Raw genomic sequence first — 14,882 nt, forward strand, 5'->3', positions numbered from 1 at the left:
CAACTGTCTGACTCTTCTGTATCCTATAAGTCTTTGAGAAAACACATATATATTGCTTAGTGTTGAAAAAAAAAAGTTCATTTGCCTTAAAAAAAAAAAAAAAGGCTGCTACTAGGGAGATGTTTAAAGCACTGGAAGAATCTGCTTCTAATTTTGAGAAGTCATGTAGGCAATAAAACTGGGGAATTATACTGTGTCTCTGGTGTTTTTCATGCATATTTCTAGTCAGATTTCTTTTCCTCTCTTCTAACACGCGGGTGGCAACAGAATGAAAATTAAACATGTAGCTCTTAATTACCACTCATGATCTATGCTTTTCTATGCTATATCATTAGGTATCAAATCTATATACACAAGGCCACAGTGAAACATGTAAAGAGTTTATAGCTTAACTGACCAAAAAGCTAAATATTATATATTGGGTTACACTGACCTCTAGAGGCTGATAATAATAAGGCCTGGCGTGATGCAGTCCATCGGGTCACAAAGAGTCAGATACGACTGAGAGACTAAACTGAACTGAATTTGAAAATAGTTGGAAAGCCAAGGAAATTTTAAAAATTTAGTGAGCTAACTTTCTCTTTTTAGATTTTTTGGCCACACTTCAAGGAATGTGGGAACTTAATTCCCCAACCAGGGATCGAACCCACACCCCTGGCAGCGGAAGTACGGAGGCCCAGCCACTGGACCATCCAGGAAGTCCCAGGAGCTAACTTTCAAGTGTATAGCATGGCAGATTTATAAGCCACCTTCAGCAAAACAATTCAGCCAAGCAATGAGGAGTAGTTGTGTTCCATATGAAAATTCTGAGTTGGTCTGAATGATCACAGAGTAAATAAATGTAACAGCAATTTTAAGCTGTTCTAAGTGGGAATTTTCGGAGAAGGCACTGGCAACCCACTCCAGTACTCTTGCCTGGAAAATCCCATGGACGGAGGAGCCTGGCGGGCTGCAGTCCATGGGGTCACTAAGTGTCGGACACGACTGAGCGACTTCACTTTCACTTTTCACTTTCATGCATTGGTTTCATGCATTGGAGAAGGAAATGGCAACCCACTCCAGTGTTCTTGCCTGGAGAATCCCAGGGACGGGGGAGCCTGGTGGGCTGCCATTTATGGGGTCGCACAGAGTCAGACACAACTGATGTGACTTAGCAGCAGCAGCAAGTGGGAATTTTAGGTTTTGGATAAATTCCATGGAAAGTAAACAGGAAAGAGAATAGATACAAAGTAGAAATAAAACAGAATGTAGATAGAAATGACAATAGAAATCTTTAAAAATGTAAATGTTTTATAATTTATATGATAGAGACTTTATTTTTAATAGATAAGCATGAATCTTGTAATGTTAATATTAATATTAGTTTTTAAAAGTATTGTCTTACCTTGGTCATAAGAAAACACCAGGAATGAGATTTTAGTTTTTTAAATTGTGATCTCCAGGATAACTTTGTACTTTAAAGCCCTTCCTAAAGAGAATCTTAAAATCTCTTCACATTACTTGAAACCAGTTAACATGAAATGCATATGTGTTTCTACATTCATTAATTTTCTTTCTTTCCTTTTAGTTCCCTCTGCCACCACTATCATCTCTGCCCAAAAGATCTGGTCTCCTTACTATACCCCTAAGTCACAAGGATCAAAAGGCGAGAGAAAGAAATATGCCACACCTTGTATCTTTCATACCTAAGCTCTCAGAGCCTATTAGTCAATCTGATGAATTTAGACCATCAAATAAGCAGAAGGAAGCATCGATCAAGATGTTAGCAGATCAGACTCTCAGATCCTTTGACGGTTCTATTTGGTCCAGAAACATGTGCTCTTTTTGGAAGTCTCACCATCACAGACAACACCTGGAAAAGGAAGCAAGTAGGAAACCCAAGGAAAGAGAAGGATGTGTCAACATTGAAGTCTTTCACTTTGAAAAAGGACAATCTTTAGTGTCCCTGGAGAATTTCAAGGAAGGCAATTTTCCTGCAGATAGGGAAGAGGATATTGCCTGCCACGGTAATGAACTGAGAAGAGCAGAAGAGAACGCTCCATCTCTTTCATCGGGAAAGAAAGGGGATTCAGGAGCCAGAAACTATGAACAAGATTCAGAAATTGGATATACCAAGCCAATCAAGTTCCAAGAAGCCCTGCCATCAGATATAGGTCTAAGCCAGGATAAAGGGACTAAAAGTGATAAAGCTGATTCAAAAAGTGCTTCAGCACTTAAAGGCGAAGCAATTGAACTAGACCATATTTCAGAAGATTACTCTGTTCGTAAAAGTTTGTCTGATGTAGTCACTGATGGCCGCATTGAAAAGCTCTCAGAAGATCATAGCAGCATGGAGACAAGTACAAAAATATCAGTAGCAGAAACAACCAAACCAGAAATGAATGGGACAGTGCCTCTTATCCACATCACTTTCCCTGGAGATGAAACTCCCAAAGAACGAGCAATAACCAAACCAAGCCTCCAAAAACGAAAGGGCATCCTTCGTAGCAATAGTAGCTTGAACATACTTGCACACCAAGAAAATGACAGGCATAAGGTGAAAACCCAGAGAAATAAGTTAGATTCAAAGACGAAGACCAGTAACAGGACACCTCAAAATTTCATGATTTCCACTGAAGGTTCCGTGAAGCCTACCACGCATAAAACCAGTATAAAAACTCAAGTTTTTCCTGCTTTGGGGCTTGTGGATCCCAGACCTCGGCAACCATCCAAGTTTCAAAGGAGAATGCCACAGACAGAAAGGAAGCAATCTGCTTACCAGGCTTTGAAACCTAAAAAGCCATCATTCCCTTGCCTCTATAAAAATCCAGGAATAAAAAAGTCTTCTGTTCCTCTCTCTGCTCAACCAGCAGAGCCAAGACTGAATTACTTAGATCTGAAGTATAGTGACATGTTCAAAGAGATCAATTCAACTGCGAATGGGCCTGGAATCTATGAAATGTTTGGAACTCCTGTTTATTGTCACATGCGAGAGGCTGAACGGCATGAAAACAAGTATCACCGAGAGATATGCTCAGCTCCATCAGGCAGATGTATCACCAATAAATGTCGATCTTCACACAGCGAGAGGAGCAGCAATAGCCGAAACAGACTTTCTCAGAAAAGACCGCATAGTAAACCCCCCAGATCTTCTCTTGGCATTAAACAAAAGCACAGAAGTTTAATTTCTAAAGAAAAGGATTTCCAGGCTGTAGGTAGCACCCTACAAGATGCTGAAACTGGTGATGGCATTTCAGAACCAGGGTGGCAGATTAAGTCTTCAGGAAATGACTTTCTATCTTCCAAAGATGAAGTTCAGCCCATGAACTTGGTTCAGGCTCATGAGCAGTTCACTGAACAGAATGATTTCTTTCCTGTCTCAGATTTGTCCATTGTTGAAGAAGTCTCTATGGAAGAGTCGGCTGATGAAGAAGACATTTCTAACAATCAGATACTTGCCACGAGCCTCAGAGGTCTGCATCAGCTTGAAGAGCTACGCCACCAGACCCCATTTGTCCTTTCAGAAAACAGCTGGGCAGTACCCAGTGAGAAGAGTTCCAACATGCATGTACTGCAAGAAGAGCAGAAGGTAGCATCTCCCGGTGAAACAAATGCCAACCAAATTTTAACTAACGATGTAGACTTTGATAGTTTTTCAGATAAGTCAAAAACTCTTAGGAGTTTCTCTTCCCAAGAGAAACAAGAAAGTGCAACTTCTCAAGCATATCAACACTGGGCGCTGTTTTTGGATCATGATAGTTTAGCTAATGAGTCAATTCCATATCAAACACTTGGAAAAACTTTAAGTGATGCAGATTCAATTTCCCAAGAAATTCTAGACTCTGTAAAGAATGAAGAATTGACAGATGAACTCTTAGGTTGTCTAGCTGCAGAACTATTAGCTCTTGATGAGAAAGATGACAACTCTTACCAAATAATGGCAGATGAAACAGATCCTGAAAGCCGAGATTTTGTCCTCAGCAAGAGAGGAAATACCATGCAAGAATTAGGTAGAGAGACAACAAATGTCAAAATACAGGTTGGTATAACTAGAATCAGGCTTTCCTAGTGGTTCAGACAGTAAAGAATCCGCATGCAATTCGGAAGACCTGGGTTTGATCCCTGGGTTGGGAAAATCCCCTGGAGGAGGGCATATCAACCCACTCCAGTATTCTTGCCTGGAAAATTCCATAGACAGAGGAGCCTGGCGGGCTATAGTCCATGGGGTTGCAAAGAGTCAGACACAATTGCGTGACTAAGCACCGCACATCACATAACTAATAATCAGAGATTCACTGGGGCGGGAAGGGACCTCAGAGACACTCTGCTTCAAACCCCTTATTTTCAAATGGGGAATCAGAAACCCTAAGGAGTTAAACAGTTTCATCAAGGTTTCATTGTTTGGTTGCAAGTTTGGAATCCAGGTCCCCTGACTCTCATGCTGTTTTCATTATGCTGCCTCACTTCTAGAATTTAGCTAGCCTGACACTGCATTGGAATCACTTTGGACACATTACTGTAGCAAAACTACTTACTAAAATAGGTAGATATTATATATTTGGTGATGATATTTTCAATCAACAACTAACAGCTGGGAGATAATTGCGGGTAAAGCATTACTCTAGGTGGTATGTGAGATACACAGCCCCTGAAGTAGCTCACCATCTAGTTCCAAAAAACATATGAAGACACGAAAAGATCTTTTCTCAAAGATTCCCTGCACTTGAGCATTTGTTGCCAAATGGTTTGCTTTAATAGAAAAATATTATTGATGCCTCCTATGTTCCTGGTATTGGGATAAGAACTGGAGACATAATAGGGTACAAGACACAGCCATTGCTCTCAAGAAAACATAAGCAATAATCCTGAATACATTAAAAAAAATTTGTTTGGCATTGGAGTTGGGATGGGGAGAAGAATATTAACAGGTGGTAGGGTTATGGCTGTTTTAGTTTTCACTGCAGTATATCACCCTCCTGTTCTACTAAATTTTTTTTAAGATGAAAGTTTTTGTTTGTTTGCTTGTTCTCCTACCCCAACAGACTTGGAGTTTGTTTATTGGCTGTACCTTGTGGCATGCAGGATCTTAGCTCCCTGATCAGTATTAGAACTCGCACCCCCTGCTTTGGAAAAGTGTGAAGTCTTAACCACTGGACCACCAGGGAAGTCCTATCTTCTCCTAAATTTTAAAGATAGAAGCATTCGGTTTAGCTGAAACATTCACTAAACACTAACGAGGGTTATATCATGCTCTTTCAGGATCAGAAATAATTATTTTAAATAATCGAACAGAAGAATACACAAGGTGAGAACTTGATATATATGAGTGAGACACATTATACTGTCTCCTTTCTGTCTTCATAATAGCTCCATGAGATCAGTCCTGGAGGTAATAACAAGTCTCCATTCTGCAGATGAGGAAATCGAGGTTTAGAAAGTCTCGCAGGGAGTGAGCGGTGGGGAGGGGCATCCTGATTCCAGCCCAACACTTTTAATCACTATACAGTGGGAATATTCCTTGCCATAAAAGGCCAGCTCCACCCTCATGGTGAGCGTGGTCTCTGCTGGGAGGTGGATAGTGATGCAGAAAGGCTGCCAGGCTTGGGTGGGAGACAGGGGTACATGTGTACACGCCTGTGTGTCTGAGATGGGTCTACAAGTCTGCCAGTTCACATTCAAGAAAAGCTAACAAGCTGGTAAATATAATCAGCCCATAATCCTATCCTGCAATTGGAATAAAAAACTGACCTTCTGTGATCTTTCATTTCCAAGCAGTCCTTATATTTCAGTTTGAATAGAAACATGAAAGGCTGGGGAGGAGGAGGAACCCATGAGGCCCTTTGAAGGCACCTGGGGTCGTTTCTAAGAAAGGTGATCCTGTGCCATGTCTTATTCTTAAGGGCCTTCTCTGTGCCTCTACATCACCATCATTTATTTTTAAGAACTCTTAGAGGAGATCAAGACAAAGTATTTTTGGTTCTGATCAAACAGTTGGAAAACGTGGTGTAAGCTCTACAAAGATACTTATTTCCCAAGGGCAGGGCCTCTAAAGGTTTACTGTGGATACATATCTCTTGAGGATCACACTGAAATGTAGAACTGATTCCATATGTCTGAGGTCTGAGATTCTGCAAGTTTAACGAGCTCCCATGGGATATTGATAGAGCTGGTTCGCAGATTCTCCTTTGAGTAGCAAGGGTCTAGAGGACCATGGATCTTTAGTCTATTGCAGCTGGTCTTGACCTTCAGACTTGCTTGTTATGCTTGTGGATGCATGCACATGTATGTAAGAAAGAAGGTTTGGGGAATTCCCTGGGAATCCAGTGGTTAAGACTCCCGAAGGCTCTGGTTCAACCCCTGATTGAGGACCTAAGATGCCACAAGATATGTGGCACAGCCAAAAAAAAAGGAGAGAGAGAATATCTATATGTATGTATATTTGTGTATATATGTGTGTATGTGTATGGAAATGTAGGTATAAATTCCTTTATGTGTGTGTGTGTGTTGTGGAAATAGAACAGGCAAAGGCTATTTATTCAGAGCTCATTATAACAAAGGAGTCAACCACCATCATTTGCATTTGGTAGAGACTCAAATGGAGAGGGCAATGGCACCCCACTCCAGTACTCTTGCCTGGAAAATCCCATGGACAGAGGAGCCTGGTAGGCTGCAGTCCGTGGGGTCGCCAAGAGTCGGACATGACTGAGTGACTTCACTTTGACTTTTCACTTTCATGCATTGGAGAAGGAAATGGCAACCCACTCCAGTGTTCTTGCCTGGAGAATCCCAGGGACGGGGGAGCCTGGTGGGCTGCTGTCTATGGAGTCACACAGAGTCGGACACGACTGAAGCAACTTAGCAGCAGCAGCAGCAGAGACTCAAAAGCAGGCAGAGGAGTGAGAAAGATTTTTAGTGGAAAAAGGCTTCAGGTGTGCCCTGATTCGGAGAAGGTAATGGCACCCTACTCCAGTACTTTTGCCTGGAAAATCCCATGGACGGAGGAGCCTGAAAGGCTGCAGTCCATGGGGTCGCTGAGAGTCGGGCACAACTGAGCGACTTCCCTTTCAATTTTCACTTTCCTGCATTGGAGAAGGAAATGGCAACCCACTCCAGTGTTCTTGCCTGGAGAATCCCAGGGACGGGGGAGCCTGGTGGGCTGCCATCTATGGGGTCGCACAGAGTCGGACACGACTGAAGCGACTTAGCAGCAGCAGCAGTGCCCTGATTGGAGGCTGTTGTTCTGGGGATGTTGTTTCGGGGGATGGTTAACTGGAAGGGGCCTCCCGTGTGATTGGTTAAGGGTGCATATGTGGCCTTCTCTGATTGGTCCGAAGTTAGAAAAGGAAGATTCTCCTATCTGCCCTTTCTCTCTGTCCCAAGGACTCAATGTAATGATGACATTTTTTGTCTCATTCTTTCAGAGATATAGTAACGGCTTCAGGAGATATGACAAAGAGGTGAGATTTTTCAACTCACATGAAAAGAAGACATTTTCTGAAAATAGTTTAAAGTATGAAGAATCTATCCTGTGGACCAAGGGTGAGATCCTCGGGAAGGGAGCATATGGCACAGTAAGTGAAACAGGAAGCTTGCTGAAATTAAAAAAACCCATTCCTCCTCGACCCCTCCCTCTTTCCTAATCTTCCTGTTTGCCCTCCTCACTCCATATACACTTTTACTTAGAGATCTTTCAGTTGGAAGTAATAGGAAACCCAACCCAAACCAGCTTGAAGAAAAGATGTCCACTGTTTTATGCAACTGAAGTGTCTGGAGTAGGTCTGACTTGGGGCACAGCTGGTTTCAGAGGTCAAATAATGTCATCAGAGTCTGGCCTCTCTGTCTCTCCTTTTGGCTCTCGTTCTCAGGCTTCATGGGATGGTTCAGTTCAGTTCAGTCACTCAGTCGTGTCCGACTCTTTGCGACCCCATGAACTGCAGCACACCAGGCTTCCCTGTCCATCACCAACTGCTGGAGTCCCCCCAAACCCATGCCCATTGAGTCAGTGATGCCAACCAACCATCTCATCTTCTGTCGCCCCCTTCTCTTCCTGCCCTCAATCTTTACCAGGATCAGGGTCTTTTCAAATGAGTCAGCTCTTCACTTCAGGTGGCCAAAATATTGGAGTTTCAGCTTCAACATCAGTCCTTCCAATGAACACCCAGGATTGATCTGCTTTAGGATGGACTGGTTGGATCTCCTTTCAGTCCAGGGGACTGTCAAGAGTCTTCTCCAACACCACAGTTCAAAAGCATCAATTCTTTGGCACTCATTGTATTTCTAGCCTCTCCTTCTCTGAGGGTCAAGTCCTGTGGGAAAGAGGTCTTTTTGTTCAACAATTCAAGTTATGTTACCCGAAGTTGGGAGAGCCGTTGCCAAGAAGCAAAAACAAAAGATATTTCTTATATTTTGTGAATTGCATAAAATACCATCTAAAGTCCCAGCTGCTGTTGCTAAGTCGCTTCAGTCGTGTCTGAGTCTGTGCGACCCCATAGACAGCAGCCCACTAAGCTCCTCTGTCCCTGGGATTCTCCAGGCAAGAATACTGGAGTGGGTTGCCATTTGGGATATATGTATATGCATAGCTGATTCACTTTGCTGTACACTGGAAACTAACACAATATTGTGAATCAACTGCAGTCCAATAAAAATTATTACTCCAAAAAATTTTTTTAAAAGCCCAAGCACTGTACATGGTATTGGGTTAACCAAAAAGTTTGTTTGGGCTTTTCAGTAAGATGGGATGGAAAAACCTGAACAAACTTTTTGGGCAACCCAGTATTTGCACAGATTGCTAGAGATGACTGAACCTAAGCTATTATGATATGCATTCACCATGCTACTTATCCCAATCTTTGCTTCCCTGCAACTTTCAATTTGTTTAAGTATAATACTTCACATTTACACAAGGATGTATCATCTTAGAGAAAAACAAGGGTTTGGGAGGCATTTTGTGAATGAGTCACCGTTTATATTTAATAATAAGGTATTGGTTTGCTTCTAGGTATATTGTGGTCTTACTAGCCAAGGACAGCTAATAGCTGTAAAACAGGTGGCTTTGGATACCTCTGATAAATTAGCTACTGAAAAAGAATATCAGAAACTGCAGGAAGAAGTTGATTTGCTCAAAGCCTTGAAACATGTCAACATTGTGGCCTATTTGGGGACATGCTTGGAAGAAAACATCTTAAGCATTTTCATGGAGTTTGTTCCTGGTGGCTCCATCTCTAGTATTATAAACCGTTTTGGGCCATTGCCTGAGATGGTGTTCTGCAAATATACAGAACAAATTCTGCAAGGTGTTGCTTATCTCCATGAGAACTGTGTAGTGCATAGAGATATCAAAGGAAATAATGTTATGCTTATGCCAACTGGAATCATAAAGCTGATTGACTTTGGCTGTGCCAAGCGTTTGGCCTGGGCTGGCCTAAATGGCACCCACAGTGACATGCTCAAGTCCATGCATGGGACTCCATATTGGATGGCCCCAGAAGTCATCAATGAGTCTGGCTATGGACGGAAGTCAGACATCTGGAGCATTGGCTGCACTGTGTTTGAGATGGCCACTGGGAAGCCTCCACTGGCTTCCATGGACAGGATGGCAGCCATGTTTTACATTGGCGCACACCGAGGGCTGATGCCTCCTTTACCAGATTGCTTCTCAGAAAACGCAGCAGACTTTGTGCGTGCATGCCTCACCAGGTAAGAAACTGAAAGCAAGAAAGGAGGATAAATCCCCAGAGATTTCAAGCAGTTGACATTTCCCCTGAGATTTATGGCCCATTTTTAGCTCTGCTCAGGTTACAAAATCAAGTGGGGAGTGATTTTGCTCTGAAAAGAATCATGAGTAGCCACACTGGGTGATGTGTTCTGTGTTGTGTCAGGGTGTGGGGGTAATGCTTCAAGTGGGAAGTGTCTCAATTAAATGTCTTATCAGGTTCAGACAGTACTTGGTCAAATCAATGGATGTGCAAGAATTGCTATTTATTTGCAAGATCTGTTTATTTACCAAAGAGACATCTTCCCAGGGAGTAGCCATGGTGAAATGGCATCATCTGTGCTTAGCTTCCCTCCCCTTTTGGGGAACCAGTGTTCTCATTCCTTCCTAAAACTGGCTCTCAGGAAAGTATGTGAGAAATTCATTCATATCCAGGAAATGACATGAATTGATTAATCGATGATTGACAGATTTAATGTATTATTCCCCCAGAAACACTTGCATTTAAAGTGAGAGGAAACATTTTGAGTCAAAGGAACAAATCTCTAATTGAAGTATTTCAAGCATCAAGTGGGTAGTGTTTGGGGAAGCAGAAAAGTCCCAGAAGGTCACCTCTGTCTTCCTCTTCCAGCACCTTTATATCAATCAGCCTGACCTGGTTGATTTCAGGGAATCACAGAGGCTAGGACAGCACCACATACTCCAGTGTTGGGGCGGGGGTGGGGTGCAGTTCTGGGCATCCCCAGATGCAGATGCCCTAGGTATCCAAGGATGGGTTTGCAGGCAGAGCTGTGGGCACAGAGCTGCCCCTTCCTGTCTGCCAAAACACCTCACAAAAAGGACACAAATGTGTTAGGAATATCATATGGACCAGTACTAGTTTGGGAGATTGGTTTTACCTCTTAGAACTACTGTGGTTACTTTCTTTTGAATTGAACAATGATCTATTATTGATCCACAACAACTGCTTGCTACTTTTTTTTTTTTTTTCAAGTTCTCATTATACACACAAACAGCTTTAAAGAGAAAGGGTGGAATTTTTTTTTTTTTTTTTACTTTCCTTTTGAACTGTTGCTTCATAAACTAAGCAATACACAACTCATAATCAATTAACAGGGTTGTTGTGAAGGTTAAGTGAAATGGTGTGTGTAATTGCTTAGCATAGCATGGAGTACGTAATTAGGGCTCCACCATTAATAACCCATGGGAGAATGTTAATACACCTTACCTAATGAGTGTCATGCAAGCATATAATTATCTCCTGAAATTCTAAGCCAAAGACCCTAAGGACTCTAGAATCTTGCCTGTTGTCTATGAAAATAACTCCTTGGAGGTATGGATATTCATAAATAAAAGGGAAAGGCACTCAAAGTAGAGATGATCAGGTTAAAAACTAGGAAAAAGGACTGAATATAACAAATGAATTTGGGGAAGCAGTCAGAATAATGACGGGGTACTACTATGGGCAGGTTTCAGAAATTCTGGGGAGTCAGGCCAAGGAGTTTAACTTTGTTGCAATAGGCAGTGGAGAGCAGGGAACTGCAAAGAATTTGGGGTAAAGGACACCATGAAAAGAAAGGTCTTTGGGGAGGGACGTCAGGTAGCAGATTCTGTAGAGGGACCTTGAATGGGGGCCATTCTGGAATTTAGAGCTTGCACTTTGATGGTAATGGAAGCAGTGGGAGTGTAAAGGAGATTCCAAGACATTTTAGAGGAAGGTGAATCAGGACTTGATGATGGATGATGATAGGATCTCATGGTTTTGAACCTGGATAATGGGAGAAATAATAGAAAGTTGTCAATGAGCAATAGTGGAGGAAGTTGAAGGAAATATTTGAAGCTATGGAGTTGCTGCTCAGGAAAGCAGTGAGCATTGGAGATGCGTATTTGAAAATCAAAAGGTTGGCAGCTATAGCCATGAAAAAGTTAGAGGGCTGAGGAAAATGGTTTTGAAAATACTCATGGGAGAAAAGAACACAGTATGCATAGAATTAATTCTAGTACTCAATTGGAAGAAAGGGAGGGAGGCGAGTTGCCCCATGGGGGGAGAATAAAGAGGACAGTTTCTCTTAAGACCAAGCAGACATTGTTTCAGAAAGAAGCAGGGTACTGAATACTTCAAATGCTACAGAAATGACAAGGAGGCTGAGCTCACTAAATCTGGTAAGGAGAAGGTTATGCTTAGTTTCACAGGGACTACTTTTTTTTTTTTCCCCCAGTTTTTTGGCTGCACTGTGCAGCACGTTGGATCTTAGTTCCCTGACCAGGGATCAAACCAGTACCCCCTGCCCTGGATGCACAGAGTCTTAAACACTGGACTGCCAGGAAAGTCCTCCCTGGTCAGGATTAATTTTAAAAGGACAATTTGTAGAGAGATAAGTAGGCCAAATAGTAAAGATTTAGGATAGTGAATGTTGAAAACAAGTTATTGGACTTGCTGAACTTAGAGAAATTTGGCAGGAATAGAAGATATAGGATGGCAGCTAGAAATGATGGTCATTTAAGGACATTTTGGAGAGGAAATTTCTGCATGTTTTGAAGACTAGAGAAAGAGCCTCTGGAAGGGAAGAGATTTTTTATTTTAGAATCATTCATGATCACTTTCTTTTAAAAGTATTTTATTTTTATTTTCATTTTCGCCTGGGCTGTTCTTTGTGGTCATTTGCTTCCAAAATGATCAAGATAGCAAATTTAATCAAAAGAATGCCCAAGGAATAATTTACTGCAGAAAACTATTGACCAGTTCATTGGTTCATTGACCAGTTCATTGTCAAAAGCATTTTATTAAATCTATTTTTAATTGAAGGATAATTGCTTTACAGTATTGCATTGTTTTCTACCAAACATCAACATGAATCAGCCATAGGTTTAACTATGTCCCCTCCCACTTGAACATACCTCCCCATTTTGATTTCTTGAGGCAAGGGAAAAAACCCAAGCCACATGTGTACTTCATGTGTTCAACTTCATGAGTCGCTTCAATTGTGTCTGACTCTTTGCGACCTTATGAACTGTAGTCCACCAGGCTCCTCTGTCCATGGGATTCTCCAGGCAGGAATATTGGAGTGGGTTGTCATTTCCTTCTACAGTGGCTCTTTCCAGCCCAGCGTTCAACCCTGCATCTCTTATGTCTCCTGCATTGCCAGGTGGGTTCTTTACCACTCGTGCCACCTGGTAATTAAGAAACTGTCTCCCTTTATGCTCATCCAAGAGTACCCCAAATGGGGTTATTTAAGTTAATCACCAAAGCATATTTAAATGTCTACTTCTAAAGGGCTTTTCAATCCTGGATTTCTCTAAATTTAAAATTTCATGCTAACTAAAAGTGCATTAAACTGTACATCTAAAAGTGTATTTTACTCTGTATAAATTATACCCCAACAAATTAAAAAAAAGCACTATGGAAATGTAGGGACTGGTTTTGAATCAGGTAGTAATTTTTGTATTATTACTATGTTACACTTTAAAAGTTGTATATACATTAAAAAAAAAAATTATCCCAATGAGTTAGGTGTTGTTATCCCCATCTTACTGATGAGAGGAGTTGGAGTCCCTGGTTTAAGATTACACAGCTAAAATCTGGAGTCTGGACTCAACCCAAATCTGTCTGACGGGCACAGGTTGTACTTCCACTATTACAGTAGGTATTTTGAGTCAAGTAGATGTAGTTGGCAGGCACGTTGCTGGGCGCTTATTCTAATGTGTTTTTGCCTTCTTAGGGACCAGCATGAGCGACCCTCTGCTGTTCAGCTTCTGAAGCACTCCTTCTTGAAGAGAAGTCACTGAACAGACATCAGGACTTTTCAGCTCCACTACAGATACTTTGTTACTGTTTCATTGTGGAAATGATGGTTTAGGGACCCTTGTTTTCCTACTGGAAAGTCAATCTAACCCAATTTAACCAGATCCTGCAATGTCACTAACTGAAAAGTTGTAATTACGTTAGCCTTCTCTAGCTTCAGGCACAATTGCCCATGTATATGAGCTAATTGGGAAATAGATGGGGAAACAGTGTCAGTTTATTTTTTGGGGCTCCAAAATCACTGCAGATGGTCACTGCAGCCATGAAATTAAGACGCTTACTCCTTGGAAGGAAAGTTATGACCAACCTAGATAGCATATTCAAAAGCGGAGACATTAATTTGCCAACAAAGGTCTGTCTAGTCAAGGCTATGGTTTTTCCAGTGGTCATGTATGGATGTGAGAGTTGGACTGTGAAGAAAGCTGAGCACCAAAGAATTGATGCTTTTGAACTGTGGTGTTGGGAGAAGACTCTTGAGAATCCCTTGAACTGCAAGGAGATCCAACCAGTCCATCTTAAAGATCAGTCCTGGGTGTTCATTGGAAGGACTGATGCTAAAGCTGAAACTCCAATACTTTGGTCACCTCATGTGAACAGTTGACTCATTGGAAAAGACCCTGATGCTGGGAGGGATTGGGGGCAGATGACAGAGGATGAGACAGCTGGATGGCATTGACTCGATGGACATGAGTTTGAGTAGACCCTGGGAGTTGGTGATGGACAGGGAGGCCTGGCGTGCTGCGATTCATGGGGTCGCAAAAAGTCGGACACAACTGAGCAACTGAACTGAACTGAACTGATGAGCAAATTGTTTTAAACAGTAAAAAGAGAAAAATTCCAGTGTTTACAGTTTTATCCAGGAACTACAAATTCTCTTGATTTATATGCTATTTCCATTTTTTTTTGCCTGTTAATGTCATTAGCTCAAAATAAATTGTATAAAAAAGTAAATGTATTTTCTTGCTTGGTAGGCAAAGGCACTTAAATTCTTACAAAGGAGAGTGGAGGAAGGTGAGAAGGTAAAGGAGGAGAAAGTCACTAGATTCAGATTACGTAGGCAGCAGCCTTAACACTGGTGATTACAGGGGCCTCAACTTTAACAGGAAGAGCTAAGGGTCTTGGCCTTTCATAGCCAGAGGGTCCCCTAACTCCTCGTAAGTTCCCACCTACAAGAAGCTGGGCTCTACAAGGTGGGCTCCATAATCCTCAGGTTGCCTTCCCTGTGCTTTGTACTATGATTTGAGGTCTTCACTTGTTTATAGTGTTAATATAATAATTACTGCATTGAGAACTAGCTAAACATAAGCCAGCTGGTGGGATAAAAGCTCATTGATCTGATAAGGGGAGAGTGGGTCAGCATACAAACTTTTCTAGGATATTTTGCTC

General features: G+C 41.8%; 2 protein-coding genes across 6 annotated transcripts in view; one reads left to right on the plus strand and one right to left on the minus strand.

Annotated features, from left to right (window-relative positions):
• Nucleotides 1–13,480, plus strand: part of MAP3K19 (mitogen-activated protein kinase kinase kinase 19) — a 41,390-nt gene extending 27,910 nt beyond the window's left edge. For 2 of the 5 annotated variants that reach the window (XM_055572742.1, XM_055572743.1), the window contains 4 exons: nucleotides 1,568–4,018; nucleotides 7,401–7,550; nucleotides 8,981–9,678; nucleotides 13,414–13,480. In XM_055572742.1, coding sequence (XP_055428717.1) covers nucleotides 1,568–4,018; nucleotides 7,401–7,550; nucleotides 8,981–9,678; nucleotides 13,414–13,480 — 3,366 coding nt within the window. The remainder of the gene's footprint in view (nucleotides 1–1,567; nucleotides 4,019–7,400; nucleotides 7,551–8,980; nucleotides 9,679–13,413) is intronic. The other 3 variants (XM_055572744.1, XM_055572746.1, XM_055572745.1) reach the window with 3 other exon arrangements.
• Nucleotides 1–14,882, minus strand: part of RAB3GAP1 (RAB3 GTPase activating protein catalytic subunit 1) — a 219,026-nt gene that overhangs the window by 173,431 nt on the left and 30,713 nt on the right. The window lies entirely within an intron of this gene.

This window comes from Bubalus kerabau, chromosome 3 (assembly GCF_029407905.1).
Source record: "Bubalus kerabau isolate K-KA32 ecotype Philippines breed swamp buffalo chromosome 3, PCC_UOA_SB_1v2, whole genome shotgun sequence".
Taxonomy (NCBI): Eukaryota; Metazoa; Chordata; class Mammalia; order Artiodactyla; family Bovidae; genus Bubalus; species Bubalus kerabau.